Source organism: Lagopus muta, chromosome 8 (assembly GCF_023343835.1).
Source record: "Lagopus muta isolate bLagMut1 chromosome 8, bLagMut1 primary, whole genome shotgun sequence".
Classification (NCBI taxonomy): Eukaryota; Metazoa; Chordata; class Aves; order Galliformes; family Phasianidae; genus Lagopus; species Lagopus muta.
In genome coordinates this window covers 10,715,613-10,735,193 of record NC_064440.1, presented here as the reverse complement: position 1 = coordinate 10,735,193, position 19,581 = coordinate 10,715,613, and the positions used below count along the sequence as shown (strand labels likewise).

Genomic DNA, 19,581 nt, shown 5'->3' with positions numbered 1-19,581 from the left:
ACAGAATGACCCACTGAGTTTTGTTTAAACTTGGCTAAAGCCATCTCTATAGCAGCTTTTTTTTTTTTTTTTTTTTTTTTTTTTAATTCTTACTACAGGAAAAAGAACACTTGTTTGAGAAAAAGGTTGCTGTGTAAAAGCTGGCATCACACTAATCTTTCAAAATGAGCCCAAACAGAGTTTGTAAATTGCTTGTCAAGAGGAAGCAACTAAAAAAATAAAAGAACAGAGGAGGTGAGAAAGAAGGGACAACAAGATCACATTACATTCATTAAAGTCATACGAATTCAGATTGTTCATCTTACACATATCAAGGTAGCTAAAATGCTTTCCACCTAGACTCACAGACTTCCCTTTTAAATGTTTAACTCTTTAAATGAGATTTTAATATTCCAGCATAAAGTTACTTAGTTTAAACAGTGAAATACTTAGAAGTGAACTCGTAAGTCCAAGCTGAATTCACACCAAGAAATCTTAAGTGATCAACAGTGAACTGGAACACCACTGCTACCCTCTCCACCTCCGTCAAGTAACCAAGTGTTCACTGCTCACATTCAGGGATACAGCATGATTCATTTACAAAGGCAAACTATCACCTATAACTATGCTGTGAACTACTATGGTGGCAAATTTAAGGAGCCGGGAGCAAAAACTACCTCATGATCTGCTGAATTTAGTAATGAAAACGCCCACTAAATACAACAGCTCCATTATATACTGTCCTAACTCAGTATGATTCAAAAGAAATTATTTATTCAAAAAAACAAAACAAAACATTTTTCTAGGAGTACTCTGATAATACTCTAGAAATGGAGGTGAGGTAAGCTACATGATGATTGCAAAAAGGAGAATGATGTTAGCCAATATTAGAGAAAGTAAACTAGGAAAAATGGAAAAAAAAAAACCCAAACCTTTCACAAACTCTGGGGACATTATTTGTTCTCCAAGACAAACAGATATCTGCTTCAGATATATCAGGAAATCCTCATCTCAGCTTATGTCTAGAGATGAGGAAGACCTAAGGTTCACCCAAATAATACTTCAGAGTAAATGCTCCTGCCTCTTAAACACCCTCTGTCTCCTCAAGCCCCAAAGTAAATCCAAAAGTTTATGACAGCACGCAGCTTCTGAAGAGCAAAAAACATCTTCTGTATTCTACCCAAGAGATCTTATATTGCTGTAACATTATATAGGACAATACATTTTTAATAATGACAAATTTACTCAGAAATGCACTTAATATTTAGAAAATAATGGCTGTATGTTACACAAACACTTCAGTTTAACTGCATGAAATGATATCAATTACAGAAAAGCCAAGCTTTGAGCTGATCTAAATACCTAGCTAGGTGTAAACAACAGAGCAGGACATGACAGAGTTCTCAGTTGTTTCCCAGACAAATGGAATCCCATCTTTCCCAGACAGTTAATGGACTCAATGGAATTCCCTCACACCACAGGTGGTGAGCACCCATACAGTGCAGCAAACAGCTTCCAACAGCAAATCATAAGACAAACAGCTCATTCAGCTTCTCCTGCGGCTCCAGTATCGAGCCTCATCAGTTTAACTGTGGAGAACTAACATAGAATGAGGAAAAAACGTTGCTGCTCGTATGTTCATGCACAGCACAACACAAGGTAACCAACTCTACAGCATCAGACACTCAGCACAATCAGAACAAAGCTACTTAGAAAGAGGAGAACGTACGTACAGGTAACTTTAAGCCACTTTCCGGTGTCGGAAGCATTTTGTATTTTTCCCCTTACCAGTGCATCAGCCACAGCGGCCTCCAGGTCTGTGCTTGTGCTTAGGACTCGCATGGCATTCACAGAAGCAGGCATCCTGCCTGACTGTCCGAGTCCAAACCGGTCTGCACAAAAGACAACATTGAAAGGGATTGTTAAGTAAATTCACATTCACTTGGAATCCTAATCAGGTGTCTGAACAGTCCTCCCCAAAGGATCTGGGAACTCTCAGTGCTTTTTCAAAGACTCTTTCATCCACAACTCTACAAGAGTTTGTCATGACATTAAGAAATAAACTACTGTTTGTTGGGTCCCCAAGACGATTTCAGATCCTCGGGGCATGTCTTTTTTGTTTTTGCTGGGTTTTGGTTTTGTTTTTAAGACGGGAAGAAGGGTATCTAATTTGTGTTTATTTTTAATAGAAATTATTTGGGGTTTTATTTTAATGTCAGAAGCAGACATGCAGGTCCCAGTCTGGCTCTCTCAGGAATCAACTGAAGACTTCTCATTAACTTCTGAGAAACAGAGATGTGCCCAGTGTCAGAGTTGCATGTTAATAGCAGAGCACTCATCTTGTAGCTTGTTCTCAGGCAAGTACGTGAGATCATCAGCAGCAGTACATTAGCTCTCTTATGTTGCAAAGCTTGATTAACCAGAACATCTCCCTGCGCCTCAAAGAACAAAAATAAGGTTTATTATTTGTTTGTGAAGTTACTCCAGCTCTGTTTTATTGTTGCTCTTGAGAAGCAGCTTAAAAGTTCACTGAACTGAAATGCAATTCAAAAGTTTTATGATAAAACAAATCTTTCTTGGGGGCGGGATCATACAATATCATGTCTCCCTATGAATTGATGGCAAAGCTCTCAACACATCCAAAATAACAGGATTGAGTCCCAAATGCCACTTACATCCACAATAATCACTAGCTTACTTCATCATTTGCCCAGAGTCTGATAAAAACATTGCAGAATGAATTTCTCTGAGCAAAAGTCGTATTTGGAAAGCTATCACTAGCAGTGATACAGCAGAATCAGCAACTGGAGCCACAGGCCAGGCTCCAGCAGCGCAGCCCCTCCAGATCAGAGATCTATTTCTGCAATCCTGGCTCCAGTCAATAACCAGAAAGAGCCTGGTTTCAACATTTCAAGTTTTTGTTTCCACCTGGGGCTGTCTTTGCTCCAGAATGGCTGGGAAAGATCCCTCTGGGACATATCTTACACCATATGTGCCAATAAGAGCTCTGCCAGCATTTCAGAGGTGCACAAATGAAGCTGCACAAACAGATCATCAGCTGATCCACATCTTTCAGCAGTTCATCTATATTTAATTTAATGAAGGAAAAAGACTGATTATTGAAATATGTGTTTCCGTTGTGGATTTGCACAAATTGAACGTTACATTTAGCAGTTTACTGTATTTATTTATTTTTAAAAACTCTGCTTTACTGTATTTATTTATTTTTAAAAACTCTGCTTATCACAAAGTTTTGTTGCTTTTCTCTTTAGAAGCCCATTGCACTGAAATCTCTTTTAGGGAATTTGCTCACACTGCCCTGCGTAACTGAAATCAGGGTCTGAAGCCTGCCCGTCTGTCATCCTAATTTTAAAGCTTTACCTGAGCACTTCAGAGCAAGGATTAAGATACAGAGAGGAGAATAAAGACAACTTTTTAAAACCTAAAATATTTTTGAGAAAAAAAGATGAAGATTAGCATTTATTTCAGAAGTGTTACCACAACTTGCTCTTTCTCAGTTATGCAACCAGACGAGACATTTCTGATTTACAACAAAAGCACAATTTCTACAAAACACATTACAAGAGAAAAAAAACAAAAACAAACATCTTAAAACTACTGCCAAAAAGTAATCAAATGATATTTCACAAAGAAATAAAAGTTGTATGAGTTATTACTATCCCCTTTTTTAATGCACTTGGGTTGAAGAATCATTTCAAACATGTAGCTGAAACCACACTTGATCCTTAAAATGGAAAGATCTGTTTACTCTCAGTGGAAGCACAGATGATGATAAACCATTGAGTCAGACTGAATTTGAAGTCACTGTTACAGAGATACATACTAGAAGATGTACAAAAGATGAATATTTTTCTAAGTGGAAATGAGACCTGGTACAACACAAGGGCTGTAAATGTTGAGACAAGTTCTGGACTCAGTTGCATTTAAATCTACTAATTTGACAATGTTACTCAAGTCTTACTGAGATCAGAATTTGGCTTTATAGCTTTCGAATGGCACAATATGATATAATATCACTGTGACACGTTTTCATGTTAATTGAGTATTACATTAGAAAAGGGAAGATAGCTTTGTTTTTATTTAAAAAAAAAAAATGAAGAACAAAATGACAAAGTAATTCAACTGTAGGTCAGATTAAATACCCAGCATAAAAAGGAAAAACAACAAAACAAAACAGGGCTTTTTAATCAAATTGAGTAAGCACAAGGTGGCATGCTGTCTTTTATCCATCCCCAACAGCTGTCAGGAAATCTTTAAAACGCTTCTCGCAGTCACTATTAAACCCATAACATCCATATCAATGTGGGCTTTTCCCACACTGCTGCCACACCTCAATGCACACATTTGATCTTAGAAGGAAGCTCAGCATCTCTCTGCCATAGGGCTGGGAATGTGCTTGGCTCCAAGAATAACCCTTAGAGACAAGCCAACGTTACTGTCAATAAATAAGCTGAACAGTAGGTGCTCTCTCTGGTCAAACTCACTTTTCCTTCTGGCTATTTTAATTACAGTTGTTGCTTGGTGAAAAATTCCTTGATTTTGCTACTTCTTTGGCTTTCTTTAGAATCAAGATAAGCATATATAGTCTCATTATGCTTTGTACCAAATCACTGGAGCAAAGCATGAATTGATTATCACGCAAAGTTGAAGGAAAAAAGCTTAAGCTTAGATCTCAATTAGATTTGAGGGCTCTTTTTGTTCTTGACAATTTTTTTCAATACGAATTCAAACTGCTGCTTTGAAACATGCCAGAATCAAACCTGCTTGCATCATTTCTGCAGTAGCTCGATAGGGGAAACGTTTTGAGTTTAAGTGACAGCAATTTAACTGCACTTAAGAGGAACAGAACATTTTTCACTGCCTATCTGAAGAAACTTCATTAACTAACTTTTAGTGTCACTAATTCCTTATGCAGTTTTAGCCTCCAATCAAACACTGAAGCTCTAATTCATCTTCTACATCATCTTCGTACCCACATTTGAGTTTCCGCTGACCTAACACTAGCAGCACTCATTCGTTTTTGCTTAAGACTCCTAGTGAAATATCCTGTTCTCAAAGGGAGTTGCAGGAATTCCACAACTGCAAATCCAGCACAGGAGAGGAGAAGGCAACTGGAATCTGAAGGTTTTCCTCACTATTTTCTACTATGCAAAACCCACTGAAATTAAAGGAATTATTTTTCCAACAACTTCCATGTGCTTTGCATAAGATCTTCAGTAGAATACGAAGGATGAATCAGCACGTGTTATGCTCCAAGGTTCATTCTGAAAACTCATCAGATGCTTAATTCTTGCTGCTTTTGTGAATATCAGACAGGATCCCACAGCGCACTTTCATTAACAGACAACAGTCTGAAAAACTTAGTAATAAATGGAATGAGACCCACTGGACTGGGATCCTGTCCTAGACACTGGAAACTGCTACAGTGCTGAAGAGGAAACAGGCAGAATTGCAAGGACTCTGCATTGTTAAGGATCTAGCTGATCCAACTGATCCAATTTACAAGAGAACTGAGAAAGCCCTGGATCACCCTTTGTTCAAACACTGCTCACAACGTTCCTGAAGTACATAAAATAAAAACATTCAATAAATGAAATTTTCAAAAAGAAAAAGCCACGTTGAACAAAACAGAACAAAAAGCCTCGCAGCAGTGAGAAGCACATGCCAAGTGCTGGCTGATGCACGTGACAGCAAATGTTAAAATGGTGTAAAACAAGATTACATATAAGAAGCAGATTCATGCAGTTAGCGCTTGTTCACCTGACTGCCCAACAGAATCAGCAGTGGAGAGAGCACTAGTGGACCTGGAATGACGTCGAGAAGCTGCAAGTAGAAGGAATGGCAACACCCACAGGATTAACACACATTTAACCCAAGACAGAAAATGCCACAATCCGAAGGGGATGCACGTGAACATTACCAGTAAACGTATTTCATAGTGACAGGGAAATGACGTTGTATATGAATGCACAACAGATACAGTGCAAGCCCCACAGAGTCATCTCCATCTGTAGCTTCTCCTCCCCTTCCCTCATGACCATAAACACGATGCATGACAAAACTCATTTGTAACAGTTGCAAACCCAGTGCAGTTTCAGCAAAGAAAACCAGTGTGCGTCAGTTCCATTCCAGAACCACAGATCTGGAAGATGGCCATCATGACAACGTGGAGCACATAACCATAGAGCAGGATTTAGATGTGTCTGATCTAAACCCCAATGGGAAGCCATGATAAATGTTTACAAACTGTGCTTGCAGGTCTTTTTCCAAAACATTCTAGCCTATGCAAAAAAAAAAAAAAAAAAAAAAAAAAAAAAAAAAAAAAAAAAACAATGCTCACAAAAAGAACGAATAACCACAAGTTGAAAGAGTACAAGGAGTCATACAGGGAGGTCAGCCAACAACTGCTTATAGCTCTTTTGGTTTTGATGTAATTTTCTTTCTTCAAATAAACACACATACTGGAGCTGTTGCTACTACCAAAAGTCTTTTGCTCAAACAGATTTTGTATACATGCTTTTTAATCTAATTCACGTGTAATGTGAATATGCACATACATTTATCTAGGACTGTACCATATGCATACAAACAAATTGTTAATAGCAACAGAAGAGACAGTAGCAGAAGAGCTGACGCCAAATATAGCTCCTATTTCAATGCTCAGCTGTCAGCAGCACATGAATCACAAAATGCCTTTGGACAGATTTTCAGTTATCAGGTTCAGCATAAAGGTGAGTTAGTTCTTCATGAAGGCAAATGGGAAGCCAGCCCAGACATTTCTGAATTACAGAAATTTAACTTTTCTGAAGAGGATTTTCCCGTGTGCAGCAATGATACGTTCACCTAACTTAAAAAGCAAACACTGATCGTCTGTGTGAGCAATTTGTCACCAGACTCACCAAAGGCCTTGTTGATGCAGCATCATAACTAATACAGTCAAATTGGGAAAAAAAAAAAAAATCACTATCCAATAGTTGTCAGTTGTGTGTTTGTGTGAGCAACAGAAAAATTGTCTCCACTTAAGCATTAATAAACAAATGCTAGTAATATAAAAAAGTGTGCAAAATGAGAAAAAGTTCAAATTTCCTCCCAGCTGTGACAAGTTGGCCGAAGCTCCACACAATATGCAATGTGGTCTTTAAATACGTAGGACACATGCATTTACTCAGGAGAACAATCCCGCTGACGCCATAAGCAAGCCATGACAGATTTGCAGGATCAATACAGGACCATGGTCTGAACCCTCAACTAAAATTCTGAGCTTGCAAATGTTTTCTTCTGAGCCATCCACAGATGTCTCATAGGTGTCTCTACAGATTTCATTGCCAGATCAAGGCCCAAGACAAAACAGCAACAGAAATAATAAAAATCACTTATCTTCAATAATGTTTTTAAATAAATCATATCATCGACGCTTCCAGGGAGGGGCATTCACAACCTCGCTGGGCAGCCTGTTCCGGTGTCTCACCACTCTCACAGTGAAGAATTTCTTTCTAATACCTACTCTGAGTCTACCCTGCTCCAGTTTAAAACCATTTCCCTTCAGCTCACTCAAGCCTCCTAACTTGGAAAGAAAGACAACACACAGATCTGCATGGAAGCTTTGAAAATAAGCAACTTGCAAGGCCAGGATGCCAGTGCTGACACTGATCATTAATACTGCTAAATGCAGGAATCCTGCCGTTTACATATAGCTAGCTTAAGTAAAATTCGCTAATACAAAGTTAATCTTCATGAGCAAAAATGGACTACGCTATTTAGGGATTAATGTAAGATTAACTGGATTCTAAAAATACAGTAATGGAACCATCTTGGCTTAAATTGCTATATATACACACACACAGAGCTTACTTTCAAATGAGTTACAAGCTACAGAATGAAGTTTGCGAACTTAAGCTGTGTTCCAGCTTACAGCATTCAGTGAAAGTACAAGAAAAGGGATAACAGAATAGCAACCATATTAGGTTACCATTACACTTCCGTTACACACTACCACTACCATTTCCCCCCATCTTCCATTTTCCCTTTCCTGACTGTATAACAACTGCATCCCTAGAAATGAATTAAGCTTCATTAAAATGAAACACTCCTCCTCCCCACTATGAGATTTGTTGAAACCACTGTAATACATATATGTAATTGAAATTTCATATTCAGTGTACAAGTCAGACTTGGTGGTGGTGCACAGAATTCACACCAACTGTGGTACTGGAATGCTGCATTTAATTTTTTAGATCAAAGGCTCAAGATGGTATCTCAATGTAATAATAGAAGAAACAGCAAAAAGACAGAATGCAAACAAGTTAGCCTTGACATGCAGCATGCTCAAAACATTTTGGCTGGAGAAAACAGCCTCATACAAAACTGAAGCTACACAGTTAACTATAAAAACAAGCTACAGTTGGATATTTACCATTCCTTTATGGCTCTGATATCAAATCAGCTTCATTTAACTGATAAAAAGCCTCTTTGAATTATCTAAAATATCTGAATGCTAAATTGAACTCCAGCCATTCCTCAGTAAATCTGAGATATTACAGATAGATTATATTTCATAAATGAATAATGAATTTCTGAACCCAAAACCTTGTTGAAGATTCTACTCTACATCACCAAAATCAATAGAAATTTTGGCAATGATACAAAGACAACTGCACTCTCTCCTCTGACAGCATTGGAAGTCAGCATGAGTAAATGAATCAATATTGACAACAGCTATGTAGGTTTAACAGTTTATGCAAAGTACAATGTATTAACTAGGAGAACCAAACAGGAAGATTTTGCCCATTTATCCTTTCTTTTTTAAATAACCTTTTCTTACTTATTTGATGCAGAATTAAGTCCAAAATATTACATTCTACTTACATAGTATTTCTTACAGATATATTTTGTCACTTACGTGCAAAACACATCTTGAAATAAAATTATTCAGCCCTAAGTATATAAGATCTTCCTTCTCACTTCTACTCATGCACAACTGTTAAATTACTATTTATGGGAAAGGGGGCTGGAGATAAACTATGCTTAATTATGTCTGAGATGACAAATTTTTCATACAACAAACAATGTAGTTGGTTGAATACATATGACATGATATTTGATCAGAAACATTAACTATCCTGTTTTTAGCCTCGTGCAGAAGAACATCCTGCATGTGGTAAGTGTAATGAGATTTCCTATTCATACCATGCACCCAAGCTGTATGATAGTGATGCTCCTTTAAAACTTTAGTCTTTTTATTTCTGTCTGCTTGAAAGTCTTCTATGAAATTGCACATGCTACTTATGATTAAGAGTGTTGAATAAAACCAGTACAAAAAGAACACTCTCTTCGTTGCAGGATTTATAATAGAAATGGCATTGTACCTACTTGCAAGAAAATCAGATCATGGATAGATTTAATCAACAACAGACTACAGTGGTACTGACTACTTCACTGTGACCTAGAAAACGCAAGCTTACTCTCCCACAAATTTGCATCAGTGCTGTAAAGCACGGCAGCCCCACACAAGCTGATTTAATGAAACTGAAAAATAACAAAATTCGGGCTACACTATTTTCATACTAATAGTGAAATGCTGAGAACCAGAATTGAAGCATGCAAAAGAAAACAGAAGGGAAACAGGGTTGGAAATAGGGAGCGTGTCAGGAATCTAACAGAAGATAGGAAACAAGCTCATTTCACCTGGCAGTGTCTTGATCTTGAAGGGGCAATCAGAACAAGGAAAAAAGGGGAAAAAATTGATCCTTAAAACTCCAATGCCTACTACAAAGTACTCACCAAGTGGAGGAAAGCCCCGAGCAGGGCTTGTATCTCGACTGCTCTCACGGCTGGTATCACGGCTGCACCCCTGACTCATGCTGGGTCGGGGGATACGACTGCTCCGTGCTAGCATGCAGCATGGAGAGTTTCAGAGAAGGTGAACAAGTTTAATGAGGACAGAAAAGCTCAAAGTCAAGTCACATTTCTGTTAGTTAAGGTAATTATTACATTAGTAATCATCAGTTTTAGCAGCCAGCTCAGGCTCTTACAAACCAACTATGCTACGTGCTGAGCTGCTTTTGTGAAGTGAAATTTCATCAGTATTAAATGTCTGGCTGATAGTATCCTCGTTTCTTAAGCAATCCAAGTTGTGTCATTCAAGTGGAGTAGGACATCTTCAATCATTTAGGGAAGCTCTACAATTACAAAGCATGCAAAACAGATGAAGCTACAAAAAACTCTCATGAAAGATTTTTTCCTTGATTAAAAGATAAACATCCTTCTGGAACAAAGAAGCAGCATTTTTAATCAGATTAAAGTGTTTTAAAAGTCTGTCTCAATACCAGTATAGTAACTTTGAATAGATTTCGTTTTCACAAGGATAACTTTGTCCTGAACAAATAACCTAAGAAAAAAAACCGGTACATACTGAAGGAATTTTCTCTAACAAATGATACTGGGAAAAATCATTCAGACCTAAATACCTGAAAGACAGCTTTGAAAGTGGTTTGAATTTCAAGATAGCAACAGTTTCATTTTTATTTTTCAAAACAACAGCTGTCTAACTTCTGATCCTCAACATTTCCAAGCCTTTCACTTATGGATGAGACATATGCACACATAAGGAGAGTCTTTAACTACAATCTTTACTTTGACAAAGCCTTGCATCAAGGAGACTTATCTGTGGTCTGGCAGCTATAAAGCGTTCCGTTTCCCCTAACAGATTTCCATCTATCAGCCATGTCAAAGCAACTCATCATATGCAGCCTTCATTGGGCCAAATGCACAACAGAAGACAGAAGATGCAGTGGCTTTCTTTGTAACAAGCAATCCCACTTCATTGGAAATTTTGTCCATGGAGGAGAAACAGAACTATAGTGCTTTCTGAAAAGTTACTTAATATTATGGATTTGAATTTTAGTTTTTTAAGGAGAACAATTAACTCCTGTGCAAATTCTTTGCCATTGATATGAAAGATGATAGCAACATATTATTTAAAAAAAAAGCTCTATGCCCAGTAGAGAATAAAACATTTTTGGATGCAAAAAATGGCAACTAATTGTCATAAATTCATTTTGAAGAACTTAAGAGCTTCCGTGAGCTCACCAAGAAAGCAGATCACACATTTATGCAGCTCCTCTTTTTGATGAGGAGATTTAGATATACGAGAAAAACCTTGCCAGAAAATAATGCCTGATTCTGAATGGTCATTCATGCCTTGGGTGTGTTAGTATCCTTTCAAGCAAAACAGTACAGTATACAACAGAAAATTTCATATCTAAGCTTTAAAATTTAAAATATAAGCTTTAAAATACTGCCACATTCTTGGTTTGTCATATCCCTTCCAAATTTGTTAACCCCAACTACAATCTTTTAGATGAATTAATGGTTCTGATGCTTGAACTTTGATGTCAGACAATACAAGATGAGATAGTGACCAAGCTGATTTGATCAGTGCATGTCTAAAAAGCCTATGTGAATTAGATGGTCTTGTAATAAATAAGGCAGAATAATAAAGAGGTTGAAATTAGGGTCCACAAGTACAGTGATCCCATGTCAGGCTTACAGGAATAAAGCTGTAAGGTGAACTACAGACAGAGGTAACAATCTGAAGTCTCCTGCACAAATACTTGCTTCAAACTGCAGGCTCTCTAGAAGCTAGTTCCTCATTCTTGGGTCTCATGCTTCTACGTAGATAATGGTAGCCTTCACATCATGTTTGCACAAGCAGTCATTTCTCTCAAAAGAGATTTATCAGTCTTTTCTATAATGCAACCCTAAGTTCACCAAAGGCTCTTCAGAGAGAGGGAGTTGTGAATGATTAAAAAAATTAATTGATGTTCATAGTACATCCTCCTTCCATTACTGATAATCACAGCAGCATGAAGTATGAAGACAAAGCACTTTAAACTGCATTAAAGCAGTCTAACAAGACAAAGCCAAAGATAAACCACAATATTGACCACACAGAGAAAGCCCAAAAGCAAACAGTGTATTTCATGAGCAATGGTCCAAAGATTTACACGTTACTAAAGAGAGAAATACAACAACAACAAAAAAAGAATGGATTGAAAAGAACAAAATGATGAGTCTGTTGTGGACTCCCAGGCATCTGCCCCACCATTTGTTGTTTTTTTTTCTTTCTGTTTTGTGCAGAGAAGATTGAATATCAGTTATTCAAGAGTATTTTCTTCAGGTACTACCAAAATCAAGGGCCAGCAGCGCTGTCATTTAGACAAACTTTTCATATACCCAAAGCCTGACTGTCTTTTCAGAAGACAGACGAGAACTTCAGAATTCCCAAACTCCACCAGCAGAACTCAATCATTCCCCTGTTTATCAATTTACCACTTGGAAGCCTACATTTCATTAAGGTGTGGTCTTTAATGATTTCTAACTAAGTCTGTAAAGTCTGTAAATGCCACCAAAGCAGCCCATGCCAAGCACAGCAGTAGGATACACCCAGCAGAGGCAAGCAAAGAGCTGCCTTTCACTTTCCAATAGATACACACAGCATAAATACTGATGAAAAACTGCATGCTACATGTTGACCAACTCCACCTACACCACTTTCTGAAGAACATTATCTCACATCTCTTGCTTCTTTCAAATCCAAGTTGCAATCAAAGATCTGGCTCCTCACCTTCTAAGCTCAGAATCTGGGAGGTGCCATGGAAGCTATATCCCCACTCTGATGATGGGCTCGAGGGGAGGAGCAGGTAGCTGGCCTTCGGCACACACCCACACTGCAGCACCTGTCAGGATACACAGCCTACTGAGCATCCAACAGCACCCATTTCCAAGGCTTCCAGCAAACAAGAAAAATACAAGAGTATGCATGGACACCTGTGATCAGCAATGAAATTAATCTGGCAACAAGCTACCGATGCTTACAGGCATCCACATGCAAGGCTCTATTAGCTTACACTGTCTTTGCTTTCCAAAAGGCCTGATGAACTCCAGTGGGTGGCTGTTCTGTAAAGCCCCACCCCATACACACACTTGCATTGTATGCTTACTCTTGCACACAACTGCAACTTCTAGTCGCCCTTGCAAAATACTACATATCAACTCAATGGATGAGTTATGAACAGGACCCAGAAATCACCCATTTCTAACAGCTTGATCTGCAAGATTATTCAACACCCTCTGCACTGCAACATGACCATGTAAGTTAAGAGAGATTTCGGTCCATGGGTTAAGAACATAATACCACAGAGCTTAAAGGATTGCACGCACATTTGATGCTGTATGTGAGCTCAAGTATTTGAATTAGAGTGTGAAGTTTATTGGCATCCTTAAGATCAAGGTGAATGGGAGTCCATTTAATGAAATGAGTGAGTGAAAAAAAATGTGTCACAAAGACAGAGAATGAAGCAACAAAAAAACCAAAAACTGTAGCTACTTGTAAGTCATAAATACAATGAGATAATGGTATAAAGATCAAAGTTACCTTCATATCATATTCAAAATTCGATAGAGACCATTTCTGCAACTGAAAGCTAAAGCCAACACAAGTGTTAAACTACTGCTCTCATGAGAGCCTGAAAGAACAGGCTTTGGTCAGTCATCAACTTGGGAATGGGTAGAAAACATACATCTGATAGATGACAGAGTTCTCTCACTCTCAAACACTGACTGTTCACAGACAGCACATCAGAGCAGTGAGAGACATGTCACATTTCCAAAGGATTTCACGGCTCCCATAATATACCTGAAAGCAGGCAACCCAAGAGTGAGGATTTTACAACGTTAATTCAGATGCTAAACACCGTTTCAAATCAGACCACGTAACACGATGATAAACTTAAGCATAATTGATGGTGCTGTCCATCATTCTTCATTTACTTTCAAAATGTATGCTCTTTTGCAGAGTGACAGCACAGTTGTCTCTATTTGGAAAACACCACATTTTGAAAGTAATGAACAGAAGAGCACAAAGCATTCATACTGAAGTCATAAAATAGATCAGACTAAGAATACTACTAAAACTGGAAAAATAATCACAATAACCATGCAGTATTTTTTATGACCCCTAACAGCATGTACACTCACGTGCTCTAAGTGCATTTCAGTATATTTGAATAAGACACTTCTCTAGAAATGCTCTAAACAGAAATGCAGCTTACATTTCAAATATAGTTGCTAATGTAATAGTTAAAAATTCAACTGCCAGCACTAAAGTCATTATTTCAATTTAATCTACCAATAAATTTTTTAAGGATACAAAATATAGTAACAGTTCTTTAAAACTACATGAACTTCAAGCTACTGAAAGCATTTCCATTTCAGAAATGAAAACAGTATTTACTTGCTTAGCCCATATCTTTTTTTTTTTTTTAATCTCAATTCAGGTACACAAAAATTTCTATACGATGATGCTTACCCACTTGTTCATAAAAAAAATGAGTCTGCTGACAAATTTGAAAATAAATATTATTATGGATTATTTTCACAGCAGTCACTAAGCCAAGAACTTTGGAAGCAGAATAATTAAAGCATAAGTTTAAAATACCATCTAAAAAGTAGCTCATTCCAGACAAGAAGCAAACATTTAAGCTGCAAAAATTGTTAAATAATCACAGAAGGTGCTCAGCACCCTTGATTTCAGCTAACTGTAAAATTGCTCAGCTGGTCCTAGGACTAAGCCACTCATGTAAATGAGGTATTTTTGCTTTGAAAGTTATTCATGGCAACTATTTTTGCTGCCTGACCTAAAAATATCACTCATGTCATATTTCAAACAGGAGATATAAACATCTTTGGGTATTTTGAAACTATGCCTCAACCTGGAAAATTAGAACTGCTTTCCTACAAGCCATAATAACTAACAGTTCATTTCTGGAAATAAAACATTAACTTGCCAGTTGAGGAATTCAGAAGAAAGACAACAACCACATACATGTTTCACGTTCAATAGGAAAGCCCACCCTTTGAGCACGCTGGCCAATGTGTCACTGCAGTGACTACTCTTACCTAGTCCTATTCTGTTGGGACTCGTCTCTCGACTGCATCCCTGGCTCCGCGGGATCTTGCTGCGCTTCTCTGAAGATGATGGCACAGGTTGAACTCTGGATGTTCCACTGCTCAAGCCACCATAGGTGCTTCCTAACAGCTTACCCGGAGAACTAGACCGACTACCAGCTGGAAGAGAACCACAAATGAGGAATACAAGCAGTTAAAAAAAAAAAAGCAAAACCAAAAAACCCGATACCTCCAACACCTTAAATACTGATGGCAAAACTGAAACAATCAGCTCTAGCAGTGTGACCCAAAGCACACAGAAAATTGATGGGACAGCTTCCCACGGGCTTTAAGAGGATGACTGAAGAAAGCCCGTGGACAATAAACACTGACATTAGCAATTCTGTACATAGGCATGGTGCTACCCAATCAAGATCAAGACCAAAACAGACACCGCAGTGCAGGAATACCCTAAGCTGAATTTCAGTGAGCTTGTGGAGATGCCAGGAGCAGCCTTGCAGCAGCAACATAGGGTCCATAGGCTGCTTTGCCTCAACAAGCAGCAACAAGAATTAGCTCATGTGGAGTGCTGTGCAGCAGATAACCAGCTTTTGGCACAGGTAAGCTGCTGCAAGCCCCATCTTCACATTATGCTACAGTGGTGACATTGTATTCCTACAGTAATTCAGGGAAGAAAAAACATTGCCAACAAAAAAAGAATACTGTCTCAACAGCAGCAAACCAGCATGTTGAAGGGTAAACCAACTAACCCTGTCACAATTGTAGAGATGCCGGTTTACTTGGGTCTGACTATAGCTAAATAGTTATTTTTCAGCTGGAAAAAGAATATTTAGCAAGTTAAATAGTTGGCTGGGTTTATTTTTCATTGTCAGTTTGAATTGTTCATGGTAAGTTTACATTCTTTCTAAGCCATGATGTCTGGTCCGCTGACCAAGATTTAGTGACAACATTTACATTCCAGTTGCAACAGACATTTGTCCAAAATATTCATGCTGTCAAACTCAATAGGTTGAACAATATAATTATTTTTATCCAGGGAATCTTATTTTTGTAGCATGTTTCTGCTGAAAATCAAGTAATGTTGGCTTTAAGGTAACCAAGGAACTATAAAACTAATGGATTTAAGACCCTTTTGTTTCTTTAGGTATACAAATTACACAACGAACATTTGCCATTGATATTATCATCCCTAACATCCAACATTTTGTTGTTGCTAGAATAGGAAGGAAAATAATAGCTAAAAAAAGGTTGCAAAAATATTCTCTGGCAAGTTCATATTTTGTACGAACCCCAGTTGCTTGCTTTCTAAAAAGTATGTACACATCTCAAATATTTAAGTCCCAAACTCTGTTATGATTAATAAGAGTTAACTAAGAGATAAAGGGCGTTCTTAATTTAGAGAAGGTATGCAGTTTTACTCATCTGATGGACAAAAACATAAAAGCATGTATTATTTTAACTTGCTTGCTCCCCTCCTTTCTTGGATAAAGCCATTTTGAATCAAATTATGTATTCCAATATCCCCAACAGAAGTGAGAGCAGTTGTGAAAGATGCCAGTTTCTCTCACAACATCCACACCCTGAAAGCCAATGCTCCTACCAGTTACTCTGCTGCATTCACTGATGTCAGTGGAGTCTCACCAAAATAACTGTAATATGAGGAATTATATGCATGAAGTTTAAGCTCCAGGAGCTTCTCTGCAATGCTTATAACAATGAGCCAGCTTTAATACACAATTTATGCTTACTGTGTTTGATTACTTTGAGAAATCTAGGTCATCTGCCATACATATTGATTTTCTAATTTTAGGAAAATGCTTTTTAAGCCTTGATAACCAGGAGAGAATGAAGGAAGCTAAAAGCTTAGCAGTTAAAAAAACTGAAGGAAATAACATGAGAAAGCAAGAAAGGGAAAATGTTTCTTACCACCAGCAGGATTAGCTGATCTGGATCCTTGATTATGAGGGCAGACCAAAGGACAGGCAAAAAGTGGATTAAAAGACATGAAGACAGTACAGCGTTCAGCATGCAGTTTATGCTATACACAGACAGATATATTCACAAATGTGCCACTCCAAGAGCCCCTGCAGAATGCAGTGAGTTAATGTGCAAATGCAAGTGATTTAATTTCCAAAGGCTTAACAGCTTCTCAGCAATATCAACCCACACTGAGACCCAAGTTCTGCTTAAATTATACCCCAAGCCCATGCTGTAAAACTGAAACAAAGCTACAAATGCATAGGCATACAAGTTTGTTCCTCTGAACATGTTATACATTAATTCATTATTTACTTCATGGAATGCTTGGATTAGGAGATTAAAGATCACATCTAGCTGTGCTAAGCTGGAATCAAGATTCAGCAAAGTAGACCAACAACAGTACAGATGTGACTATCCTACAGCCTCATAAGTACATTGCATGAAAAAAATTAAACCCATAATGTTTGAACCACTCCACACTTCCTTACATATATCTGAAACTTGTCTCATCTGATCATTTCTCACTAAAGTAAAAAAAAAAAAAAAAAAAGATAATTTATGGCTTTTAATCAAGTTTTAAGTTTCAAATGATAGGAATTAAGATCAGAATACCAAAGCTCCAATTCCTTCATGACTTCAATGTAAAGACTTCCATTCAGCCCCATCCTAGTTATAATGCTTCTCTCTTCAACCATCCCTGGTTATCATAATGCTATAAACTGCTTTCCCATATCTACAGCATGATAGAGCAAAGCAATGATGGCACAAACAAAGCAGAGCCTGCTTTGAAACAACTTGAGAGGTTCCCTCCCCCCCCGTTCCTTCTGAAGTTTGAATGACAAAATTCTCTTTAGACACATGACAAATATGCAGCAATGTTTGCATGGCTCCTGGGAGAAACCACAGCTTGTAAGGAGGTCAGGGAACATGGATGCATCATGTGAATAAAGAGAATAGAGCTACCTCCCTCATATATACAGAAAATAGGTAGCATTCTATTCTAAACTGATGCTAAAGCACGCATTAACTTTAGACAGTTCACATTACACATACAGAAATATTGTAACATAAGCAGGAGAAGCTTGACAGGGCAAGAACCCAGGACAGCAATTAGCTAAAGACACAGAGGGCATCTCAGTGGGACCCAGTACAAGTTTAGTCTAGCATGTCACAAAAGCCTGCAGTTCTGCTGCACAACAGCAACTAAACATTCTGTTTTGGTGCCCTTTGTCAGTAAGAGCGTACACTGAAAGCTAGCTAAGCGGGGATTCATTACATTTTATGTCCAAATATTATTCACCAAAAGTGAGCCCAATTCTCAGCTGATGCTACCATAATTCAAGAGAAATGTAGCATTAATAATTGTTTTTTTCTCCTCCCCCAGAAATAAAACACTTCTTACGCTGGGACTGGGAAACCACTTTAGCCCGGCTGCGGCCTCGGGTATCAGCAGGTGTTGAGGTGACGCTGGTGGCACTGCCAGAGCTCTGCCTCCTTGTACGAATCCGACCTGGAGGAATGCAAAGACAAACTGTTAACAGGTTTCTTCCAAAGGCAACAGCCGTTTTCAAAGCACCATCTGTTCTAGGCTCGCAGTGTTGCTATGCACATAACTAACCGGACTCAGAAGGCAAATTTTACAGGGAGACACGATGAAGAACGAGGGGATATACAGTGATGGTCCACACATCCAAAACTCTTTTTGCTTTCAGTAAAGCTATCAGCTGGCTCAATTAAAAAAAAAAAAAAAGTGATCTCTAGTGCCTGTGCTTCTGTTCTGCAGTACCTTCTTTCCTAAAGAAGGGTCATAAGAAAATTCAGTTATCTAACCGCGACTCCTATGTAATTACTTTCTGATGAGGCGATCCCCCTTTCGCAGACAGGCACAGCAGCTGCAGCCACAAATTCCATGGCTGGGATTTGCGGACAGCTCGGTGCTTTCCGTCCTGCTCTCCATCTGCACCCAGCACGCACTGCAGTGAGTCTGCCAGTGCTGCCCAGCTACGCTTTTATTTCAGCCTTGTTCACATCTCCCCGCTGTTTACTGATCCCTTGTATTTATACTGAGATCAGTGTAACTTTACTAGTAGCGGTGATTCCCCTTTAACACAATGAACATAGTGGAAAAAACATTCCACGGTCTGCCCTTTATTTAGGCAGAGAATGGATACAAAGTCTCAAAGTGTTCTTGGTCCTTTTTCTGTCCTTTCCTCATGAAAAAGCCACAGTAATTTGAGCTAGAACAGCTTACGAGGTCATCAGTTCACCCCCTTCCTGCAGCAGAGCTGTTCCCCTCAGAATGTTCTTTCCAGTGCTAAGGTTCAATTATCAGTCTCTAGCTAATGGGAAAGAAATGATAATTAAGAGTAACACAAAGAAAGCCTCCACCAGCACTTTCAACAACTCTGTTCTCTGCCAAATCTGAAGCTGTTTCTCAGGACCAACGCCAAGGCTATCCTGCATTCACAGGATGATTTCAAGTTGCAGGCATAATAATAAAAGGAAAAACACAACAGGTAAGATAACAGTCTTGACAACTGCATCCACCAATTAGATATTTATCTCCCACCCCACGTATCCACCATAAGCAAAGAAACACAAACAAGGAGATATATACCTCCCACCCAAAAACCG

The 19,581-nt window shown here is 38.4% G+C and overlaps 1 protein-coding gene across 6 annotated transcripts in view; it reads right to left on the bottom strand.

The window, feature by feature from the left end:
• Positions 1 to 19,581, bottom strand: part of CLASP1 (cytoplasmic linker associated protein 1) — a 154,846-nt gene that overhangs the window by 49,127 nt on the left and 86,138 nt on the right. For 2 of the 6 annotated variants that reach the window (XM_048954035.1, XM_048954036.1), the window contains 4 exons: positions 18,350 to 18,457; positions 16,894 to 16,920; positions 14,959 to 15,126; positions 1,768 to 1,871 (listed from right to left, as the gene is read on the bottom strand). In XM_048954035.1, the coding sequence (XP_048809992.1) occupies positions 1,768 to 1,871; positions 14,959 to 15,126; positions 16,894 to 16,920; positions 18,350 to 18,457 (407 nt within the window). Of the gene's footprint in view, positions 1 to 1,767; positions 1,872 to 5,760; positions 5,824 to 9,780; positions 9,889 to 14,958; positions 15,127 to 16,893; positions 16,921 to 18,349; positions 18,458 to 19,581 lie in introns of all 6 variants that reach the window. The other 4 variants (XM_048954037.1, XM_048954038.1, XM_048954032.1 and 1 more) reach the window with 3 other exon arrangements.